A 25,222-nucleotide genomic window follows, 5' to 3' on the forward strand; every position below is an offset into this window, starting at 1 on the left:
ATAACTCAAATGAGCACCTTTTGCATGGGGGCAGAGGCTTACTCTAGTATATTCAGAGATTACTACTATTTAAGATCCGAGATCTTTAGCTCATAGGGAGCACCAATGGGCAAACAGTATCACTATCCACATGCTTTCTTCTGTCCTATGGCAATACCATGGTATTTTTCTATCTCTACAAAAAATTCTAAGACAATGTTTGTACCTGGCCATATTTCTATTTTTTATCCCAAGAATTTACTTCTGCAACAATTTTTCTAACTAGGTTTCCAGAGAGTATATGCTTGTCTGCCTGATTTCACATCATCTCATGGTATGCTGCTCATGGAAGAGTGTCACATCTCTGCACACACACAACACAATGGCTGCGGTTCCTCTCTGTTCCCACTGCTCTGACTTTCTATGGGAATGGCAACAGGACACCACACGTTCTCAAGAAATCTTCTGTGTGTGCAGCCAATTAAATTAACCTACTATAGAACTACAGTATTCTTAATATATGCTGCATAATGGTTTTGTTTTAAATTAAATCCTAGTACACAGAACCCAATATATTCTAGTAAACTATTTTTAAATGCATAGTAATTATCCTTAATATTATATGCCTATGAAAACAATACACATTTTTTAAAATATGGAAAAATACTAGACAAACTTAATTTCCAAACACTTGCAAAGAAAAAGCATGTCTCTGCCTTGTCCATCACATCAGTCTCTACCCCCGAGAGACGCCCGCACGGAAGCAGCGTCTGTACCCACCGTCCAGTCCTCTGGAGCTCGGGCCCCGCGTGGTGCACTGCCTCCTTCGGGGCATCGCCTGAGCTGGGGGCAGATCCATTGGAAAATACAGGAATCTTTCTCTTTTCCTGCATTTCACAAAAAAAGAAAAACAACAACACATACACATCTTTCTGAATCCTGTATTAAGGAAGCCAAAATAGCATCTTCGTTAAAGGGAACATGAGCTCTCCCATTGATTACATATGTCTAACCAATACTCCTCGAAAGAAAAATGCTTCCTAGTATCAACTTCCACTTTAAAGACACTGCACTTTGAAATAGAATCTAAAATTTGTCTCTGTTAATATTTCAAATTTATACTGGCATTTTCCATTTTATAATCTAACATCAAATATACTATAGAACACTCACACACATCATTTCAAATTACTACTCAGCAACAGGGACATAAAAATCTAATAAAACATTTCTTCAACTAGAATTTTAATCCCTTATTCATGTTTACTACTGAAAAAATGTCCTTTATACTTTACATTAAGAAAAAAGTAAATGCCATTTTTTTCTTATTAAATACTTAAGATGTAAGTAGCATGAGTCATCAAATGAATTTTCATAAAAATCAATTCCCTATTATGTTTTATTACAAATTCAAGAGTACTATTCTCATGATAAAAGATACTCTCCTCCTCAGGGAGCAAGTTTTGTTACCTCCAAAGGTCAGAGGTTACTGGACCAAAAAAAAAGTGGGCTGGGGGAGAGGTGACGTGGGAATAGAGCAATAGAGGGACAGAGAGAAGGGAGACAGAGAGAGGAAAGAAGAGGGATGGGGAGAAAGGAAAACATGGGGTGGGGGTGTGCTCATCCCAGGGCCGCCCCCAGATCAGTCACAGCAGTGAGCCCCCTGGGCCACATGTTCAGTGTTTCCAAAGCAGCACGACTTACCTATAATCCTAAAACTACCATTTGAAAACGTCAAGATTAAAACTAACTTATATCACAGTTCAAAGGGGAAAGAGGAAACAAAATTACTGAACTCCCACAAAACAAATCTAATGAAAATACTGTACATCACAATTGATGCGATACAGCAAAAGCATCATTCAAGAAAACAAAGCAGCTCTTATATTAAGAATAATGAAAGAACATAAATAAATGTATTAAGCATTTAACTCACCAAATGTGAAAAAAAGTCTTTCCTGAAGGAAAGTGAAAGGAATAAAACAGCTAAATGCAGAAGCTGAGTTACAAAACCCAATATACTTTTTTAAAAAGGAGAACTGAAATAGATACTAAAAGTTGCTCTATTAGAACAATATGATTAAATCATCAGCTGATATACAACCAAAGATAAGACAAGGAGGCAAAGTCACACATTTTATTTATACACAATATATAAATATACAGTGAGGGAGAGAGACTACACAGCACAACCCTATGCAATTAAATGAAAAATCTTGATAAAATGGGTACTATACTTAAAAAAAAATTTTCCCAAAGTTGACACCAAAAATGAGTAAAATAGGCAATTTTCTAGGAAAATATAACTTACCAAAACTGACTCCAGAAAAAAAAAGAACGCTTACACAAACCAATTTCCACAGAAGAAATAACAAGCTGTTGAAGTCTACCATACAAGAGTCAAGCTCAGAAAATTCTACTAAAAAATCTTCCAAACTTCTAGAATCAAAGTATTCTAAGCCACTTAAAGTTTAAAGCACAGAAAAAGGAAAAGTTACAAATCTGTTTTTATGAAACAAGTTTAATGACACCAAAATGTAAACACTGCACAAAAATCTATAAACCAATCTACTTACAAATGGAGATGGAAGCAACTTAAATAAAACATTAGACAAAGACTACAGACACTTCAAAGCCTAAGCTGGGTTATTCCAACAATGCAAGAGTGTCTTCAGATTAAAGAACCTATTAATATGATTTACCATAATAACTGGTAAGTAAAATTCACATGATCGTCTCCAGAGATGCTTAAAAAGCCCTCTGACAAAATTCAACATTCACTTATATTTAAAAATTCAATAAAACAGAAATTAGGGTATTTTCTTAATATGATAAAATATGTATTTTGGCACCAATGATAGTAACTTAATGACAGAAACACTAAAGACTCTGACTACAATTATGAAAAAATTAAGAAATACCCTTTAAAGTCAACTACTATGTAAAACTATCAGAGATTTTAGTCAATGCCATTAGACAAGAGAAAACATGGTAAAGGTGTAAGAGTTAGAAAATGAATAATATTACCTTTTATTGGAGACCACATGACTATACACAACAAAAGAATTAAAGAAGGATACATATTAAGCAGGATACAAAAGAAATATACAATAACCAATAGTCTTCATGTATATACACATATATATAAAAGCAACAGCCAATATAATGGCACAAAGACCTCAATTATAACAGAAACAAAGATAAAATACTTATGGATACACTCACCAAGAGGAGTGTCAGGTGCCCATAAGGAGAATTTTATAATATTCCTTAAGGACACAAAAACTGACTTGAAAACAATCAGGAAAACAACTGGGGAAAGATATACCATGTTCTTGAAAAGACTTCAATTTTCCCTCAATTCATTTAGAAATTTAATTTCCATCACAATTTTTTAAAAATCACACTTTATTTCAAATAGAAAGTTGATTTTAAAGCTAGTATGAAAATAAATATACAAAGATGACCAAGCAAATTCAGAAAAACAAGAGTAAGAGAGAGGTCAAGAAAGAATGCAGATCTACCAGATATTAAAATATACTAAAAACTCTCAGAAATTAAAGTGTGTAAGTGGTCCATGCCTAGACCAATCAATGGAAAAGAAATCCCAGAAAGAGACTTGACTGAATATGGAAATTTAGTAAATGATAAAGGCAACATCACCAAGCAAACAGAAAAATGCTTAACTTTTTAATAAACTGGGACAAACAGACTTCGATTTAGAAAAAAGATAAACTGTAGGCATTCTCTACATAGCAAGTCATGATAAACGCAGAAGGATTGAGGAATAGTTCAAATGGTAAAAAAAAGTTGGTGGAGGGTGATGAACAAATATTCAGGAATACTCAACTTCACTAATTACAGACATATAAATTAAAATCACATTAAAGTGCCTGATAGAGTAAGATAATGATACGTATCATCCTGACAAATATCCAAAAGTGTGACAAGACCCCATTCTGGTGAGGCTGCAGGGAAACAGGCATTCTCATTCATCACCAAAATGAGTCCAGGACAGTTCAACCCAAGAAGAGGAGATTCTGGCAACATTTGCTAAAACTGTAAGTCAATTCCCATGTAAGCCAGGAATCTTATTCCTGGGAATCTATCCTACAGACGCATCTGCCCAAGACGAGGATGGCAGACGAACACTACGATGTGGTCTGTAACAGCAAACAACTGAAGACAGCCTGCACCAGGCACGACAGACTGCAGTGCATCCATGGAGGAACACAACAGAGCTGTGAGGAGGACCGTCACACCTCCAGGAAACGCTGTTACATGAAGAAGGCAAGGTGCAGAGCACTCCGTATAGGATGTCCATGTCTGGTAAGAGAGAGGAGAAAACAAGACTACATCCTCCTATTTCCCTGTACTGAAGAAAAAGGGCAAGAATGTCAACAAACGAATAGCAAGTGATGACCTGCAAGAGGTGGCGACGGGGTGGGACGGTAGACACGACACGGGGGGGACAACTCCAGGTGCAGTTCTTCACACAGTTTTGAGTTTTGAAAATGTATAAACTACTTGAAAAAGTTTAATGAAAAATTTTAAAAAAGGAACTTAAAGAAGCATTGTGTAGATCCTCACCTGAGAGGGAACACTCTTTGGGGGCTCTATGCGTATGGAAGGGTCCCACTCTCCTGGAGGCAGGACGGTCACTTGATCTAAAAATTCATCAATTCCCGATAAGAGGTCATTTCTGTCTTTTGCTTTATAAGCTACATCATGAAAAATCTAAAGAAAAATAAACACATTGAGTAAAAGGATTTTAAAGTTGAAAGAAAATTCCATACATAGTAATCCACTTTTGATATCATAACTAAGTCTACATAAAGATAATCACTCAAACTCTTGACCCCGCCTGCGATAACAACTTTAAAAAATAACTCACTATTAGTATTACCAGATAAATTAACAGTAAAAAACAAACAACAAAAGAAACTAGTGCTGTGTTAATACACACCAATTTTTAGAAAGAGGAAATTTTACTTGGGAAATAACATTTTAATGTCACTTGTCCTACAGGAATAATCATGAGGCAGGATAACAATTTTACTTGAAACAGTTAATTAATCTGACCGTTCCTACTGACTGGGCACCTACTGTCTGGAAGGCACAATTGTTTGCTATTTCTGTTTTTGTTTTTGGCTGGGCTGGGCCTTGACTACTACACAGGCTTTCCTGTAGCTGTGCTAAGCAGGGGCTGGTCCCTGTTGGCGGTGTGTGGGTCCCACTGTGGAGGCTTCTCTTGCTGTGGGGCACAGGCTCTGGAGTGTGCAGCCATCCGTGGTTCGGGCACACGGGCTCAGCACGCACAGCTCCCGGCTCTAGAGCAATGCTCAGTCAGGAGTCGTAGCTCAGCTGCTCCACAGCACGTGGGATCTTCCTGGAGCAGGGACTGAACAAACCCATGTCTCTTGCGCTGGCAGGCGGATTCCTTACCACTGAGCCACCAGGGAAGTTCTGGCAGGCCCAACGCAGATGAGTCAAAGTCCCTGCACTCAAGAACTCAGGGGCAATTACGTGAATACACTCCTGCAGGTGGATGACAAAACTCCTATAAAAATGAAGCAGGGTAAAGGAAGGGAAACGGATGGGGAACAGGGTGGCTGAGAAAGGTGTCTCAGAGGAGGGGACACTGCAGGAGGAATCTGGCTGAGACGAGGGGTGCAGCATGCAGGGGTGCGGCGAGGGGTGGAGACAGTGCTCAGCGTCCAGAGGCCGCCGTGAGCATCGTATATCCAAGGTGCAGAAAGAAGTCCAAGTGGACGGGGCCAACAGCAGAGAAAAGGAGCCAGTCACAGCATATAGAGTTCAAAAGGCACAGAGATGAGACTCTATTAAGGCAACAGTGAAGAGCTTAAACAAATATACAACAGGGATGCCGTTGATACATCTACATCAAGGAGATGACTTTTTCAAATCTGCATATTACTGATAGCACAGAAGAAAGTACTGTAAGAGAAAGACCCATAAAATATACTTTAAAATCACCAAAGAAGGTGAGAGTCTATAATTTAATAAGCATTATATGCTTCACAATCAGTGTCCACATCAAGGGGCAGGTTCATTACCTCATCTGTCATGAGGGTGGCTATTGATCTTCCAATTTCGTGATACTGCGGCGCCTTGCCTGCAGGCCCCAATAACAGAAACAAAAACCTAAGGGAACATTAAAACAGAGAGATTGAAACATGAACAACAGACATAAGTCTACGAATCATAAAGAAATCATACAAATGTAAACGCAGAAACATTACTCAGACCTCCTTTTCATCCTCACATCCTAATGGCTGCAAAAAGGATGGCAACTCTATTCAGACGAATCGCAAAACTAGAAACGGCACTCATAATTAAGTTCTGCCAAGCTATTACTCTCCATCTTTCTTAGAGTAAAAAAGTACTTAGGGAATCAGTGTTTCATATTAAAGACGGTGCCCCATCTTCTATATCCTTTCGAATTTTGAGTAAACAACTTTTTCTGGTCTGTTCTGATGAAAAGAAGTAAATAAGTAAAGTGAACACCAATCCCATTTCAGTACTTACTTTGGCTTAAGAAAATAGTTGAGTATTCATAAGAAATTCATGGTCCCTCAAACTACAATCTGGATAAAGACACTATAGGGTAAAATAAGGGACTAACCCTTTTGGAAGTAAAAGCATTTTATTTACAACTCTTATTATTTAACAGCCTCTTATTGTTTAACAACCTCTTATTGCCTATCCCATCTCCAGAGGATCTTCCTGACGCAGGAATCAAACCAGGGTCTCCTGCATTGTCGGCAGCTTCTTTTTTTTACCAACTGAGCTACTAGGGAAACCCAAATAAAAGTTATTTAACTTCTTAGTTAGTTATATTCTTATTAACATACAGTAAGCAGATGACACCACCCTTATGGCAGAAAGTAAAGAGGAACTAAAAAGGCTCTTGATGAAAGTGAAAGAGGACAGTGAAAAAGTTGGCTTAAAGCTCAACATTCAGAAAACGAAGATCATGGCATCTGGTCCCATCACTTCATGGGAAACAGATGGGCAAACAGTGGAAACAGTGTCAGACTTTATTTTGGGGGGCTCCAAAATCACTACAGATGGTGATTGCAGTCATGAAATTTAAAAACGCTTACTCCTTGGAAGAAAAGTTATGACCAACCTAGATAGCATATTGAAAAGCAGCGACATTACTTTGCCAACAAAGGTCCGTCTAATCAAGGCTATGGTTTTTCCAGTGGTCATATATGGATGTGAGAGTTGGACTGTGAAGAAAGCTGAGCCCTGAAGAATTGATGCATTTGAACTGTGGTGTTGGAGAAGACTCTTGAGAGTCCCTTGGACTGCAAGGAGATCCAACCAGTCCATTCTAAAGGAGATCAGCCCTGGGTGTTCCTTGGAAGGAATGATGCTACAGTGGAAACTCCAGTACTTTGGCCACCTCATGCGAAGAGTTGACTCATTGGAAAAGACTCTGATGCTGGGAGGGATTGGGGGCAGGAGGAGAAGGGGACGACGACAGAGGATGAGATGGCTGGATGGCATCACTGACTTGACGGGTGTGAGTTTGAGTGAACTCTGGGAGTTGGTGATGGACAGGGAGGCCTGGCGTGCTGCAATTCATGGGGTTGCAAAGAGTCGGACATGACTGAGCGACTGAACTGAACTGAACTGAAATATTAATATTCATACTCATCCAAACTGGAAGTATTCACCTTCCTGGTTTGTAAGAACTTAAATGTGAAGCTATGAATTATTTTTCTCATTTATCTCAGTACTGTACCATTAATGCAACTCAGGAAAGCTTATTAAAAAACTAGCATGTACATTTCAGTCAGGCTGCAATTAGTTCTTCATATTAATTACTACAAAAATATATTCTTAATTATTCTCATTTGTAATTAAGTTCATATAATCAGTAGCTAACTGATGGCACTTTATACTAATAACACAACTTGCTAATTATTCTTAATGTATATTGAACAGAAGATTGGATCAGGTCAGAACAAAGCATTCTGCCTAATTAAGGGGCATTATTACATTTAATCAACCCTGAGGTATTGTTACCCTCATTTTACAAGTAAAGCTTAGAAAGCAGAAGTCTGGCTTGACCATCCCACAAAAAGCAGCAGAGCAAGGACTCCACTCCACGCTCTCTGACTTCAGTGCCTGCACAGAACATATTATGAACAGAACTTTATTATAAAAACATAAATGCGATGCAGTTTCTAAAGGATGCTTTTTTTTTAAGTTCCAGAAAGAAAGATAAATCTTTAATGCTCTAATAGTCAAGGCACTGGGGCAATGACACCATTAACCATTAAAAGGAACTTTCATTACATAAAGCAACATGTTCCTCTAGATTTGGGACATTTTGGAAGAACATTAACTGCAGTTAACCCTCCCTTACCTTGTAGGGACAGGGACCTCGGTTAGCCCAGAGAGAAGAACAGCAGGAGCCAGTCTCACAAACGCAATTATAGGTCTTTCTAAAAAATCCACCTCTCCCACCAGAACATTGGACGCCTCAGCTCCTGAAGGAATTTTTCTCATGAAATTCATATCAACCTATTGACAAATAAATAATAATTTAAAATAAAGTGTACATGGTACTAATCAGTCTAGAAGGAAACAGGAAAAAGATGCTTTAAGACTACTGTTCGCTAATCAAAACTGGTGATCTAAAGAATGTGTAAGTGCCAAAATTTCTCACAAGTACAAAGAATGAAGCTGACGAATACAAAAGGGCAAGCAAAACGCAGCTACCAAACAGTACTCCCAGCTGGATTACTGTCATGATCTTCACTACTGCAGAGACCTAAATTACCAAACAAACTAGAGAAAAGTTTCAATGACTATATAGCACTATTCATTAAAAAACTATTGAAGACAGAAATATAGTTCACAAACTAACAATGGTCCATGAAATTATACACAGTTCTAAAAATATTCATTTAGTCATTATCTATTGTTTAATCTTAGACATGAATTAGTTCCTTTGCATTTTATAAATCCTTTTTAATGAACTATGGGCATTCCCCAGTATTTTCAGTAAGTGGGAAAAATCATTTTTATTTTCATTTACAACTAAAGTAGTCATAACTGGTATACATATATGGTAGTGCTGTATCATCGAATTAGGTTGTCTGTGTATAATTACAAAGAAAAGGTTATGGACATAATATCAGAGTACAGGAATGTCTTCATTTGTATGCAGCTTCACACAAGTCACTGAACAACCACTAACAGGGCTTCTAAGAACATAAAACCAGCACTTACAGCGGGCCTCTTGAGTCCCACACCCAGCGTGCCACAACTACAGTGCCAGGAGGCAGAGTCCTGCCCGACAGGGGGCAAGCAGGTGTGCACAAGGATGGACCGAGTGAAAGAAAGCACAGCTGTGACAGGGGAACAAAACAAAGGGCACCCGCCACGTCTAGAGGAGATCTGCGATATGAATCACAGCAATCTGTTCACAGCAGTCCCGCTGCTGAAAACTCGACACGCATCTGAAATAACCGGAGCACCCATAGAGATATGACCAAGTTACAACAGAACAACGGTATGACGTCCCAAACGCAAGGCTTTTAATTTTAGAGCACAAAGCTCAGCAAAGCTATAATGCAAATCATCACTTAAGTGCCCTTCTACAAAACGTGATCTACAGACTTCGCATCATAAAGGCTTAAAAATCGAATCTTACTTGAAATAATAGCATTTAATTAGAAGTCTGACTTTGTAACCTATAGTAAATACCATCCAACACCATCAAAAAATTGCAATGGATATCAAGAATCAATTATTCAGAGGTAGTGCTCACAAAGTATGCTTTAAATTCAACTGTAATTTGAACTTGCAGTTTTTTGCTTTGTTCTTTTGAAATAAGCTCTTATTTACATTTCATTTAAACACTCACCTATGAAAATTAAAAATCACAGTTGAGACAGGCGAATTATTTTTCAATCCGTCTTTATCTTTACCTACCCATGGGGAAGCACCAATGTTTCCCAGTTACATTCCAGAAAGCACTGCCACCACAAGACAGTAATTCTGGGGTCACATTACAGCCGAGAAAAGGCTGAATTGTTACTGCTGTAACATCACTCCCAGAATTATCTTTCCAGTAGTGGCAGCTCCACAACAAATGCCTGTGGTTCATGATGTCTATGTATAGGTATAGATGAAAACACCACATTATTCCCATATTCTTTTGTCAGAATTTCTAACACTAGTAAAATATAACATTATTCAAGTGCTATGAGACTGTTACCTTTTCCACAATTTCTGATCTTAAATTAACATCACAAGCATCACATCAGGTTTACAAGCGCTGGTTATTAAAAATTATTATAATCACTGTTAATACAGTCACATTGCTAGCAACTGTCTCAGTAAGCATGATTATGAAAATGTATAGTTAATAACAAAAATTACCTTGCTGAAGTCAACAGTACTATTTTCTCTGCTTCCTCCACTTCCATTACCTTTAATTTCTCCACTTTTACTATTGTCCAAGTTTCCAGGTGCAGACTGTGGAGAGGCCAAAATACCTGTATTTAAGAACAAACAAATTCCAAAGTAGTAAGAAGAAAATTCACTTTGCAACCTGAATTTGCTCATATCCTGAAAGTGATGGGTTTACTAAAAGCAAATGTGCTAGGTTAAAAAAAAAAAAGTGCCAAGTGTTAGTACCATACCAGCAAGAGTGGAGTAACATTTTAAGCAATAATGAAGCTACCACATGTTAACATTTAAAATAATATGATTGGCATTTACAAAAATGGTGGCCTTTTGCAAAAAGAAAAAAAGTGAGTAGAAGGTGGAAGACCTGGGTATGATCACCACTGTAAATGCTTAGCACACCCACTGTCACTGTGCCCTTAGACATGTGAGCAGCAGAACTCAGAGGTGCCTAACCACACTTGGCACACTCACATCAGGAACAGTGTAAACACTTCTGATAAACCCTAAACGAAAATGCAAGAGCTACATCAAGGAAATATACACTCATTTTGCCATAATTCTTCATAATCAGACGAGTTTCCCCATGAATTTTCACCTCTCCTGGGTAAAATTCATGTGCTGTCTATTGTCATTATTCCTAAGGACTATGTTAAAATACAATAGCAATGTTTTTATGATATAAATACAAAGAATAGGGATCTTATAAGGGAACAGATCTATGTTAAAATAAGTACTCTTTGCCACTTTGTAGCTATGTGTATGACCTTAAGCAACTCACTCAACCTCTAAGACACAGACAGTTCAACCTATAAAATTTGTTTGTTTGGATTAGAAATGATATACATTCTATTTAATTTAATAGACAATTTGCTAATTTGCTAATAGACAATAGCTAATTTGCTTGTCTGGATTACAGGTGATACAAGTGATGCATGGTATACTCAGTTCAAGTTAAAACTCAGCAGCAACAAGCCACACACAAAAATAACCTAAAAACACCTAGCAGCAGCATATTATTAATCATCACTACTATGTATTTTGCAAAAAGTTCAAATGTTACAAAAATTTTAGAGTACATAACACAGATAGCTATCATTAAATGTACCTGATTTTTTCAAAACACCCAAACTTTCTAGTTCAAGAATATAGTAATCAATATAGTAATATTAGTATTACTAATTAGTAATATTATAGCAATATTAATATATTACCCAAAACACTGAATGTCACAGGAGAAAATGCAGCAGACAATTCAACAGACTTCACTTCTAGTTTTAACTCTGCCACTCGCAACAACCTAGTGACCCATAGAAATTCAGCACCATGTTGTTTGTGGTTAGAGCCTATAAACTTTAAACAGTGGCAATTAAATTTTAAAATTTTAAGCATATCAGATATAGTCTATGCGTTTTTGTTTTTATAGAATACAACATACACTAACTAGCAACCTGAAACTAAGTCGTTTGAGTTTACAGCTTAAATTCCGTGAAAGACCTTTGTGATGCCCACTTCTCTGTTAAACACCTACGCTAGGATGCCACTGTGACCCAAAATTTCAGTCCACTCAGCCACATACCCATTCCCTAGAAACTGTAAACAATTCTGAAATAAAAACTATTCCCTAAACTGAACTCATTTTTCACCATTTTAGCCTCTTCTTTGACCTTCGTCCCTAAACTTACATAATAGAATCCATTCCTCTATTAAAATACATGCCAAAGTAGGAAGAAGAAAGAGATAAGCATTTTTCAGTGGTTTCCACCAACTCCCACACAAGAAAATGAAGAGTATCATTAATGCCCTGGCAGCAAATACAAGTGACCATCAACACACACGTGCTGCTAACTAGAAACTGCATCCAACCTGCAGACGTGTAACCACAGAAAACACAGACAGTTTCTCAGACAGTCCTAGCCACCATATCTGGGGGATAAGAATGAAATGCGGAGAAGGCTCAATAGGAACGGGAAGAAGAAACGACCTGCAACTCAATACCCACAAAGTCAGAAGAGAGGGCGAGAGGAAGTCAGGGGCTTACCTGCTCACCTTGAGCGTGTTCAGGCGGGCAGGCCGGGCACACTTAAGTTTCCCACTGCCGCCTTCTCCACGCAGGCTTTCCTAATGCCAGCTAAGCTAAAGCTATATCCTGGAAAGGTAAAGGAAATGTCCTTGCTCCTACAGTAAATTCCTACTGCTCAGAATTAAATGAGTAAATTCCCCCAAATTAAAACTATAATGAGCACAGATAACTTGGAAGGACTTTATTTACTTGCTTTAAGCAAAAGAAAAAGCAAAGTATGTATAAAATCAATCCTGGGATTTAAGTCATACTCTGGTAATTCTATTATTTTGCCCTTCCATTTTTTTCCCCTCAAAATAGCATATCCACCTAGAGAAAAATTAAGCAAAGATATTGAAAGTTTCCTGTCATTAAAAATTTGAAAGCAGAAGTTTCTGGAGCAGCAGTTTCCATCCATGGAAGTTTATGAATGTGCTGGCAGCTGGTGGGTGTGGGCCAAGGGCGCTGCTCAATAGCTGACAAGGCACAGGACACCCTATCATACAGAAGCATCACCCCAAAATGCCAGTACTGCCGAGGGTAAGAAACACTGAGTCAGAAGACAGTTCAAACACTAAAAGTGAGTTATGTCTTTTACGTAAGTATTCTCTAAAAAATAACTAACGGGAAACACTGCTTTCTTTGTTTTCCTTTCCTAAAGGTATTCACAAATTGTGACCTCATGACACAAAAAATCTCTGGCATTGGTCTCTCAGAAATGATGCTGAGGCCACCTTCTTCACCAGACTTCAGGAAAAGACAGCAGGGTTTCCAGGTACTCTAGGCAGCGGGACTAATGAAGAGCTGTCCCTGTTCCTGTGACTACATTCCTTCTACAATCTCATCTTAGACAGCAATTATGAGCTCTCCCTTGTCTTCAGAAATCCTCTCTCTTCCCTACACTCTAGTTTCTTTTCTTCCAAAAGGCGAGTAAATCCCATGGCATACTTCACAGCAGAGGGAGGAAAAATTTAATTGTGTCCCTCAATTTTCAGTTAATTGCTCTCTTCACCTTCTTAACGTGACTTAATAAGTCGCTGGGAACCTGCATGTCCCTTTCTTCCCATACAAAGTTTAAAGTCTCTTATCATTAATTAGATTGAAGCTGGTAAAACAAGAGATGATAGCCAGTATTAATGACAGATATAGGTAAAAACAAATGCAAGGGGAAGTAACTTCAAAGTTATTTTTGTTCAAGAAAAATAGTCAATTTTGTTAGTCCTTTTTAATGAATTAAAAGTGTTCATTATTTCTGAGCAATTATTTCTAGGTATCTTTCCTCCATTTTTGTTTAGTTTCCACAAAGTATTAAAATTTACAATGAAATTCTATACTATAGATTTTGTTGCAGGTAGTTCTGGGTTCAATTCCTTTATCTGGTCATTTATGGTCTAACCTTAGCATTTCTAAGTCTTACTTTTTTTCACTGTATAAACAGTGATAAGATAAACTCATCAAATAGAGATATAACAACCCTTAAGTGAGTTATAAAACTTTTATCCACTAAGACATAGTTTTTCTAATTCATGTAGAAATAAATCCTATCTGCAACTATAGGAACTCTACTTCTAAAAATTCCAAGGTGAATTCAGATTAAAGATAGATACAACATTAAATAAAAGATAACTGAAGTCTACTCCAAATTATAAAACTAGTCTGGGAATGATGATGACTCCAGGCAGTCAACAGTGACCCTCAATCTTCTCAGAGACAAGATGAGAAAAAGAGCATTCATTCTGCCTTTGTCAGGAAGGTGAGAACATACTGCATTCCTTACACAGAAGCACAAACAGTAGATAAAAGGCTTCTCACTACACTTTATGTAAAGCATGTGTTCATTCACTTGATGGAATGAAATGCACAAGAAGAGCCACCATTTTTTTTTAATCATGGCAAATTAAAAGATGACTTATAAAAATGTCTACATTTGTCTGAGCCATTCAAATGTATTGACCTGTAAAACCTCAGTAAAAAATTTTGAAAGGGCTTAAATTATGTGTAGGCTCCTTTGAAATCTTTGTAAAACTTAAAATTTTTAAATAATTCTATCCTTCTCTAAAGAAAAAAAAAAACATGCAGAAGTCAAAATAAATTGCAAGCGTCATCTACATAATGCTGATAAAGCTATGTGCTGAGAGGCATTCCAAGTGCGAGTGGCCCAGAGGCAGAAAGCACCACACATGGAGGGCTTTGGACAGTTGCCTGCAGTGACGCCAACATTCTCCTCGTTCTTCTGCTCCTGGCCTTGCAGCGCTTCTAAGTCTTCCTCGGGCGGATGGATTACTACCGTGGGGACGCCGGCACTGGCAGGCGGCACCAGGAGCTCTGGGGCCTGCGGCTGCCTCTGCCGGGAAGGGCTGGCGTGGAGGCGGCTGAGGCCAGGGCTGGAAGGAGGGCTGCTCTGAGGGGTGGGCGCGGGGCTTGTGCACCTCGAGCCCGCAGGGGTCCCGGCTCTCGAAGAAGGAAGAAGATGACTGACAAGAAGAGATAGAGGCGACTCTCCTCTCAAGGAAAGGTTTGAGGCAGACAGACCTGTTCGCAAAGAGTGGCGGGAGGCTGAGAGGCCTTCCCCTGAGATAAAACAAATAAATGAAAAGTGATGAAGTTTTATCGCAGAAGGCAAACGAGACACACAAAAATCAATTTACACTGTAAACCGCAAGCTTTAAAACAAGGTCCAAAATTTCAAATGCATGCCGTCAGGGTTAGTATGACAATCTGATTTTTAAATATGAGAAAATCACTGAAAAATGGCTTAAACTATAATTAGTTCTCTGAAGCTGCATCCAAAACTCAGAACAAAAAATGAAAAACAACGGTAATGATAGATGGAGGACAATATTCTGTTAGGAATGAGAAAGTCCAACAGTGTGGCTTTAAAAACAAAGAATAATAACAATGCAAAGCTGTTGCTTTAAAAAATGGTAAATAGCAAATGAAAATATAGCACAAAAATAATCTAAGAAATAGAACCCCAAACAAAACTTACCAGCACTGATAGCTTATATTCGGTGTATTTTATCTACATTGGACCAAACTGCTACATATTCTCTCACAGAAGAGCCCACATTAACAGTCTCTAGTGATTCCTAACTTAAAGTTAGTATCAAATCTTTATAACATTAAGCCAACAGGGCACCATCTACTGACAGCACTCTCAAAGTAAAATTTAAAAACATAAGGCAAGTCATAGGAATTTTTTCTCAAAATAGAAACATGTCCATTTTAAATGATACATATTCTTGCGATCACTATCTAACTGATATTAACAAATGTCCTAAGATATGCTTCCATATCTAACGCAGCAGATAAGTTAAAACAAATACATACGATGTCTAATTTAACCAGCAAAGAATAAAGTATTTCTTACCAACAACAATGATAAGGAAGTCTAGAGTATTTCAAAAGGTCATGTATACTTATAGTTCAAACACCAGGTTATTTTAATGAAGAGTAGCTTAGTGGAACAATATTTTTTTTAGGAAAAGCATGAGAAATATAACAATCCCAACTGATCTAAGTCAGGGGTCCCAAACCTCTGAATCTAATGTCTGATGATCTGAGGTGGAGCTGATATGGTAATAATAGAATTAAGATTCACAATAAATGTAACATGCCTGAATCATCTCAGAAGCATCCTCAACCATCTCCCCAACCCTGGTCCATGGAAAAATTGTCTTCCATGAAACCAGTTCCCTGGTGCCTAAAAGGTGGGGGACTACTGATATAAGGAATAAAAACTACATGCTCAAGAGGTCCCCCAAATATTACACATATTAACTATTATTCCATAAACCACCACTATTTAGGTAAAAAATAAGCTAGATGCAGAAAAACTGTTAAAATTACAACTATAGTAATACAGCAAAACAAAAGAATGCCCATGCTAAAATGGCATCTACAAGAAAACAGCCAATGTCTTATGATTAAAAGGAACCAACTGACAACTGGAGGACAATCAGGAGCCACTATGTACGGGGGAGAAGGATTTAATGTGGTCTCTCTGGGCAAACGAGTTCACTTTACTGAACTGGAAAATATGCAATACATGGAAAGATGAAAGAGCAGTGACATGGACGGCTTGCTTTCAAACTCAACTTAGGCCCGTAAGAGATTTCTTTTATTCTTAAGGTCCCTTGAAAATAGAAAGGCAGTCTTAAATAGATTAAAAAGAGTTTTAATGATCACATACTCAGAAGAAAATGGACTTAATTATCTTAGGCTGAGCCACAGAAGGAGCCTGAGTACCACTCACTGTACATGTGGTGAGTCCTCCCCTGGGAGTGTGCCTGTAGCACCCAAGAGCCACACTCGTGTTTCAGAGACAGAAAGATGAGCGGAAAGGTTTGTGGCCCACCCCCCACTCCTCTTCCCTGTAACTCTCATGTGCCTTGGGTAACAGGGGCAGCTCGACACAACAGTGACCCTGAGATAAACCCCAGTGCTCTATCACATTACAGCCATTTCTGAGACCCTAACAAAGCCGCAGTGACAGCAGGCCAGCTCTAAGACAGGACAGAGGGGAGCAGCTACCCCAACAGTCTCCCCACGTCCCCACAACCCACTGCTGAAGCGTGAGTGGACGTGGGTCTGTGCCACTCTCCGTGACTTGAAGACATCATACAATAGGAACAAGTACAAAAACCTTTTACAGATTAGGTCAATAAAAAGCTGGGAAAATTAAAAGCAAACCAGCTCCAAAATACTGTTTATACCCAGCAAGTATAGTCTACTCAGGAGAAAAAAAAAAAAAACTTAGGAAAAATCTAATATTAAAGGTTCAAACACAAGACTTTGAATTTTCAAAAGAGTAAACTAAATTTATAGATAGCAATTTACAGCTCTTATATCAACCATACAAGAATTCTTGAACAGAAACAAAAAAGCAAGGAGGAGAATAATCAGGGTTACGTACAGTGTAGTGTCTGAAAGAAAATGAAAGTCGCTCAGTCATGTCCGACTCTTTGCAAACCCATGGACTATACAGTCCATGGAATTCTCTAGGCTAGAATACTGGAGTGGGTAGCCTTTCCCTTCTCCAGGAGATCTTCCCAACCCAGGGACAGAACCCAGGTCTCCCACATTGCAGGCAGATTCTTTACCTGCTGAGCCACAAGGGAAGCCCAAGAATACTGGAGTGTGTAGCCTATCCCTTCCAGGGGATCTTCCTGACCCAGGAAACGAACTGGAGTCTCCTGCACTACAGGCAGATTCTTTACCAATTGAACTATGAGGGAAGCCTACAGTAGTGTTTAAATATTACCAATACTTCAATGTCCCATTTTAACAGAATAAAAGCTTAATTTTCTTATCTAAGTAATTTCTACAGATAATTCTGCCACATTATAAAGACATTTCAGAAATGAAATATTTAAATGCACAAATACTACTATTATTTTTTTAAAAAAGAATTAAAAAGATAAAAGACCTACATAATTATCTACAAAAAATAAGTTTCTTTTCCCAAATGCTAATTCTAACAAGCTGGAATGCTGTTAATAAAGTGTTAGAAAAATTGGACACCACAACTTATCTCACCGTTCCTTTCAAGCAAGTGAGGGTCAGAATGTTTCTTGCCTATGTCTGCAAAAGATCGAACTAGGGGGATCCGGCTGGTGAACCTCTTCTCATTCTGATGGTGGTGCCTCTTTAGAAGGGCTTCTCTGACATTCTCTCTGATGGATTCGTCCAACTGGCCAGAGGCGATCATGTTGTCCAGTACCATATCTAGGCAAAGAAAAATACACAGATAACAATCGTTACTAAATAAAATTAGCACCTGGATGACTGTAATATATAATAAATGGTAAATGAAATCTTACCAGGAAAATATGAATCTCAAAAGCATTATTCTCTTCTAACATTTAATAATGGATGCATAATGATAAGTATGAACACTATCCAACAAAAGTGAACATATTAATAGAGACTTTGATTTTAATAAATACTATCATTTACTAAAAAGCTATTGTTACACACCAAGAGCCTTCCTATATAGCTGAAGGTGCTTAACTGATACGTATATAATAAATTCCGTTAAATTGGATACTTGAATAATACTGGTTTCCTAAGAAATGACGGAATTTTATGGCTTCATCTCCTATTTTTCTCCAAAACTGTAGATGAATATCTGTACTCATCCATTCAATAATTAACTATTTACTGAGCACCTATTATGTGTTAGCAACACAGCAATTAACGAAGCAGACTGAGCTTCTGCTGTCACTCATCCAGAGGTAGAAAACCGGTGAGTAACTGAACAGATAAAATACGAAGTAGTGACTCTGTGGAAAATGTACGTATCAGGCTGTGAGGGGGGTGTGGGGACATTTTATATGCTACTGTGCTGTCTGGACTATTTTTAATTTACAAAGTACACACTGATATAAATATTTTTTAAAAGCGCCACTAACTTGAAGGAAGAGTCAAGCCTTCAAATCTGTAAGATTCCTCAGAGAAAAACTGTAAGGGATCAAACTAGCAGGTAAACTCTAACAGTAAGACCACAACCACGTGCTGCCATCCATGTGAGAGCTGGACTATGCGTTTACTGAGATATACTATATTATGTGGTCACCGGAAAGCCAAGGTAAGACATACTACATTCACCTAAATTTAGTATTTCTAATTCCCAAATCGCTTTCCTAGTCATTTATAGAGGGCAAGAAAGTTAAGGACTCTGATAACTTACAGGTTTGCAGCACAAGGTCAAATTAACAATCTGGTAACATCAAAGTATTTCCAGCCTGAGAAATTCTAACAAAGTTACAGTTCTCTTGAAAATCAAATACGATAGTTTTTTCTTTTTTATCGAGGTGACTATACTGGTAGTCAGTCCCACTATAAAGTTTATCACTACTGAACTTGATTTTGGCTTTGAGCAACTTCAGCTAGTGACCAGGTAGCTTCATCACAGCCACCCTTTTGCTCTCTCTCTCCATTTCCACTGGTGCCACCTGCCACACTTTAGGCCGCTGGCATTTCTTGCTGAGACATTCCGAGAGAATAAACAACCTCCTGGCTTCTAACCTGTTCTAACCCAAAGCCACCCTACCCCCCCTCCCAGAATAACCCTGCGGACACACACCGAGACCACTGTTGCTATTCCGTCCTCAGCTGTGTCCGACTCTTTGCGACCTCACCGACTGTAGCCCACCACGCTCCCCGGTCCCTCACTATCTCCCAGAGTTTGCTCAAATTCATGCCCACTAAGTTGGTGATCCTATTCAACCATCTCATCCTCTGTCGCCCTTTTCTCCCTTGGCCTTCAATCTTTCTCAGCATCAGGATCTTTTCTAATGAGTCGGTTTTTCGCTTCAAGTGGCCAAAGTATCGGAGCTTCTGCATCAGTCCTTCCAGTGAATATTCAGGGATTGATTTCCTTTAGGATTGACTAGTTTGATCTCCATGCAGTCCAAGGGACTCTCAAGAGTCTACTCCAGCACCACAATTCGAAATTATCAATTTTCTGGCACTCAGCTTTCTTTATGGTCCAACTCTCACAGCCATACATGACTATTGGGAAAACCATAGCTTTAACTAGACAGACCTTTTCGGCAAAGCTTTCCTTCCAAGTAAACACACTTTAGTGTCATGGCTACAGTCACTGTTTGCAGTGATTTTGGAGGCTAAGAAAATCAAATCTGTCACTATCACCACTTTTTCCCCTTCTACTTGCCATGAAGTGGTAGGACCAGATGCCAAGATCTTAGTTTTCTGAATGTTGAGCTTTAAGCCAGCTTTTTCACTCTCCTCTTTCACTCTCATCAAGAGGCTCTTTAGTTCCTCTTCACTTTCTGCCATTAGAGTGTTATCATCTGCATATCTGCTGCTGCTGCTAAGTCACTTCAGTCGTGTCCGACTCTGTGCGACCCCATAGACCGCAGCCCACCAGGCTCCGCTGTCCCGGGTATTCTCCAGGCAAGAACACTGGAGTGGGTTGCCATTTCCTTCTCCAATGCATGAAAGTGAAAAGTCAAAGTGAAGTCGCTCAGTCGTGTCCGACTCTTCGCGACTCCATGGACTGCAGCCCACCAGGCTCCTCTGTCCATGGGATTCGCCAGGCGAGAGTACTGGAGCGGGGTGCCATTGCCTTCTCCGTCTGCATATCTGAGGTTATTGATATTTCTCTTGGTGATCTTAAATTCAACTTGTGATTCATCCAGCCCAGCATTTCACATGTTGTACTCTGCATGTAAGCTAAATAAACAAGGTGAGAATATACAGCCTTGTTGTATCCTATTCCCAATACTGAACCAGTCAGTTGTTCCACATCTGGTAATATTCTCGTACTTAAAAATCACTGAGAACCAAAATGCTTATCAAATCAAACCCAATTTCTTAACCCAGTAATTCAAGGATAGTTGTAACTCACCTCTAATTTATTTTCCCACAAATCTCAAGAAATCTGTATACTCACAGAGAACTGACCTTCCTGAGATCATACCTGTTGGTACTTTCCAGCCTTCTCTTCTTTCTCTTCCTCCTCAGAACACTTTCTTTCCTCTCACAACACCTTCCCCTTGCTGCCATGTGTTCACATTCTATGGATACGTTGTACAGTTAATGTACCTTCTAGGTCTCCCCAGATACCATGGTCCAGAAACAAGGAAACGAAAAGCTCCTTCCTCTGCACCGCCAAAGAACAGACTCCAGATCTTGCTTATGGCACGAGTCAGTCTTCTTGACACTGTAGCTACATCTGTCTCAGTCCATCTTTCAGACTCCAAACTTACCAAGGATAAAAAGGGGTATTTACGTCTATCTCTTCATACTGCCCTGCACAGAATGGAAGCTCAACATGTAACCATCAAATCAACGGTCTAGAATTCCACTGTTTTCCTTATTTATCTCAACTTCACTGCAATTTAAACATAAAGAAGACACTTTGCTGTCACCTGCTATTTCATCGAGAGTGCTTGCTCTCATATCCAGCATGACTGTTCCATTTAAGATGCAACTTCTCAGCTCAAAAAGACTATGTAAAGAAAGAGTTGCCACATAAGGTTTACTCCACCGGTCACCACCATCTTCAACATCCTCTTCAAATTTCAGCCATCTGAAATGTATAATGTATACAAATATGTTACAAATAGTGATGATTCTGTTAAATATGATAAATGCAAGCATATTCTTATAAAGAGAAAAAAAGATCACCATCACGAAAATAAAATTTTTCTACACACCTTTACAAATTAAGCTAATGGTCTGTAATGTTGAGAGTCACTAGATCTTGGCAGTTCCTCTTTCTACTCCAGCTACCACAACAGTAAGTCTATAGTAACAAACTCTGGAATTCCATCGTGTCAACTTCCAATCTTATTTTAAACTTTAAATATGCAAAATGTCTTCTCAGAGTTTTTCTCTAATTAAAGACATGAAAATCTACAGTTAACATAATTCCTTTCGTGTTCTATTACGGTATTAAGAATTATTTAATGAAACAAATTATGAGAATAAAGAGAAAAATTAAATACTGAATTTCTGGACACAAGGAAATCCTCTGCTCATTGTTTTAAAGTGTTGTGTGTCTCATAATTTCAATTTTATGTTTTCATTACTAAAAGAAGACAAGTAGCAGCAGTTGAAAGCGTCGAGAGCATCACCACCTGGCAGTTTCCTTCCATTCATACTCCTCTCCGTCTCTGTAGCAGAGCTCGTCCATCTCCGTGAAGAGGTCGTGGGGGATGTGGTCTTCATCGTCGTCCTCGGTGCCGAGGATGAACTGGACTCTCTGGGATGGTGTGTCTTGACAAAAATCAGAATTTAAAGACACACACTCAAAAATCTTCCTCAATTAATACAAAGGTCAATTAAATACAGAATTTCCAGAAGTGAGGAAATTCTCTACTCACTGTTTTGTTACAAATATATTCCATTAAAACAAATTTTTTTCTGATAATAATAAAATAATACAATTTAATAATAAAAAGAATACAATTCTGAAAGGAAACAAGGGCCAACAATCTGGAACAAAAGAATTTCACAGAAAGATCACCTCTACAGATGGAAAAGAAAAACCATATGTTAAAGATAACTCACACTAATCTTCAACAAACTTCTGTAAAAACAAAGTAAGCAACATCCAAAACCAAGAAAACACTCTGCATAAAAACAGGACTTTTCCCTCACCAAAAATAGACGGAAATGTTAGACAACATACAACATTTAAAATAGTTAATTAAAGTTCAAAAGTTAAAAAAAAAAAATCCCTGAGTTCAAAAAAAAAAAGAAAAGAGAAAACACAAAACTCCTTTTCTTACTATTATGGAAAAGCAAGTCTGTCTCTGAGGCCAGAGATGTAGGACAGGTCACTGCTACTCATGGCCTCTGAGTTTATCTGTGTGGTACAGGATTCCCAACCAAGAAATTAACATACATTCTAGCCCAGAACAGCTGAAAGCCCAGGGACTCCAGGATAAACACATAAGCATACAACAACAAGCATCAATTAAAAGCAAAATCAAATTCTTCCAAATATGAGAGAGGATGTCAAATTCAAATTTTACATCTAAGTAAACAAACCTCCAGGAACTTAAAACCCTAACTGGGAAATTAAAACAGGTTACAAAGCAGATTAGAAGTAGCACTGTTGAAGGAAAAGTCAGATGCAAGGAGGAGGTTATACGAAATGCATTAGTGACAAGACAAAAACACACGAGGTTAAGAGACACAGAACACAGAGGAAGCTAGTCAACAGGAAAAACACCGGAAAGAGGGAAACATGAACGGGGAAGGAGTACGAAATGCAAACCTGCACAGTGTGCACATGGCCTGGCTCCTCACAGTGAAGGAATATTCTGGGACCAACACACGGCAAAACCATGGTGTGACTGGACTTCCTAATACCTGAGTCTTCCAACAGTTAGGTCTTACATATCTTTTGTAAATGTATCCCCAAATAGTCTTTCTGGTGCTACTGTGTCAGTATTAAGTTCATTTTCTGATTGCTCATTGCTCTTATACAGAAATACAGTTGATTCTGTGCCCTGATTTTGTATCCTGCAACCTTGTTAAACTTACGTATTTTTGTAGCTTTGTAGATTGCTTAGGATTTGCTACATATGTGATTCTGTAATTGTGAATAAAGACAATTTTACATCTTCGGTTATCTTCTGGATGTATTTCATTTCTCTCTTGCCTTATTCTGCTGGAGACGTGTGTCAGTACCATGCTGAACAGAAGTGGCGAGAGAGGACAGCCTGCTTTTTCCCAATTCATGGGGAGAAAATTCAGTCTCCCACCCGCATTTCTAGAAGCTCCTATCACACTGAGGAAGTTTCCTAATATTCCTAGTATGTTAGGGGAATTTTATCATGAATGGGGGGTGGAATTTTTCTGTCTTATTGATATGATTACATAGGGTTTTTCTGCTTTATACTGTTAATAAGTTTACATTGATACAGATGCTTAAATTTTAAAAATGACCCTGAATTTCCACTTGTTTATCAATTTCCTATTGCTGCTATAGTCAACTGTCACAAATTTGGTGCCTTAAATAACATAAATTTATTCTCTTATAGTTGTGGAGACTATAGTCCAAAATGGGTTGTATGCAGGGCTGAAACCATAGGGATGGTTCTTCCTGGAGGCTCCAGGTTCTGGAGGCTGCCTACATTCCCGGGGTCTGGATCCCTCCCCACTGTATCAATACCACCACGGTCTGCTTTGATCTTCTGACTCCTTGTGATTAAATCTGGCCCATCTCCATTAATCCAGCAGGATCTCCGCTACTCAGAATCCTTTAATTTAGTTACATCTGTAAATTCACCTTTGCTAAATAAGGTTGACACTCACAGATTTTGGACATTAGGGATGCAGACAAGGTGGGGGCCGCTACTCAGCATACTCTGTCATGATGGGTTAGCTCTCTTAAATATTGGTGGGAAAAGGATGTGTTTATTTTCTTAAGGACTTCTGAATCTACATTTGTGAGAAACAATTAGTGTGCAGTTTTATTCTCTTATAACATCTTATCAAGTTTTGGTACCAGGGTAATGCTGGCTTCACAAGATGACTGGAAAGTGAGGAAGGTTTCTAATATTCCTAGTTTGCAATTCCTAGTTTTGTCATCTTTAATACTCAGGCAGAGTTTGTGTTATTTCTTACTTTTATATGTTGCTATGTACGGAGGAGAAAATTTTCATCATGGGAATATCTGAGACTACAAATTCAATTTCTTTTTCTACATGTAGGGTAATTCAAGTTACCCATTTCTGCTTAATAGCATGTAATCCTAAGAAACGTCCTCATTTAATCTGAAGTATCAATTTTGTTGGCATAGAACCATTCATAATACTCCCTCCTTAATCTGTAGAATCTGTACTGAAAATTTCTACTGCTGGTCATTTGTATCTTTTTTCCCCTGACATGATCAGTCTGGCTATTTAGATTTATCAATTTTATTGATCTTTTCAAAGAACCAGATTTCAGTCTGATTGATTTTTGCTAATATTGGTCTAATTTTAATTTAATTCATTTTTGCTCTCATTTCAATGATTTCCTTATTTTGGTTTAATTTGCTCTACTTGTTCCCTTTAATTTCTTAAGTTACAAGCTTAAATCACTGATTAGGTCTTTTCTTTTTTCTAACATAAAGATAAAATGCTATACATTTTTCTCTAAGCACTGCTTTAGCTACACCTGACAAATTTCAAAATATAGACATCCTCACTTTGCAGAGAGCCAAGCTAAATGAAACCTGTGCATGTCAAAACTATGTCCTCACTT

General features: G+C 38.3%; 1 protein-coding gene across 6 annotated transcripts in view; it reads right to left on the reverse strand.

Moving 5' to 3' along the window:
- The window catches only part of SLC4A7 (solute carrier family 4 member 7), an 86,740-nt gene that overhangs the window by 39,462 nt on the left and 22,056 nt on the right, over positions 1 to 25,222 (reverse strand). For 2 of the 6 annotated variants that reach the window (XM_068982795.1, XM_068982794.1), the window contains exons 5-13: positions 22,102 to 22,240; positions 21,391 to 21,551; positions 18,032 to 18,220; positions 14,696 to 15,064; positions 10,405 to 10,520; positions 8,381 to 8,538; positions 6,057 to 6,144; positions 4,570 to 4,716; positions 760 to 866 (exon numbers count right to left, since the gene is read on the reverse strand). In XM_068982795.1, the coding sequence (XP_068838896.1) occupies positions 760 to 866; positions 4,570 to 4,716; positions 6,057 to 6,144; positions 8,381 to 8,538; positions 10,405 to 10,520; positions 14,696 to 15,064; positions 18,032 to 18,220; positions 21,391 to 21,551; positions 22,102 to 22,240 (1,474 nt within the window). Of the gene's footprint in view, positions 1 to 759; positions 867 to 4,569; positions 4,717 to 6,056; positions 6,145 to 8,380; positions 8,539 to 9,249; positions 9,310 to 10,404; positions 10,521 to 14,695; positions 15,065 to 18,031; positions 18,221 to 21,390; positions 21,552 to 22,101; positions 22,241 to 25,222 lie in introns of all 6 variants that reach the window. The other 4 variants (XM_068982799.1, XM_068982800.1, XM_068982797.1 and 1 more) reach the window with 3 other exon arrangements.

This window comes from Capricornis sumatraensis, chromosome 10, assembly GCF_032405125.1.
Source record: "Capricornis sumatraensis isolate serow.1 chromosome 10, serow.2, whole genome shotgun sequence".
Taxonomy (NCBI): domain Eukaryota; kingdom Metazoa; phylum Chordata; class Mammalia; order Artiodactyla; family Bovidae; genus Capricornis; species Capricornis sumatraensis.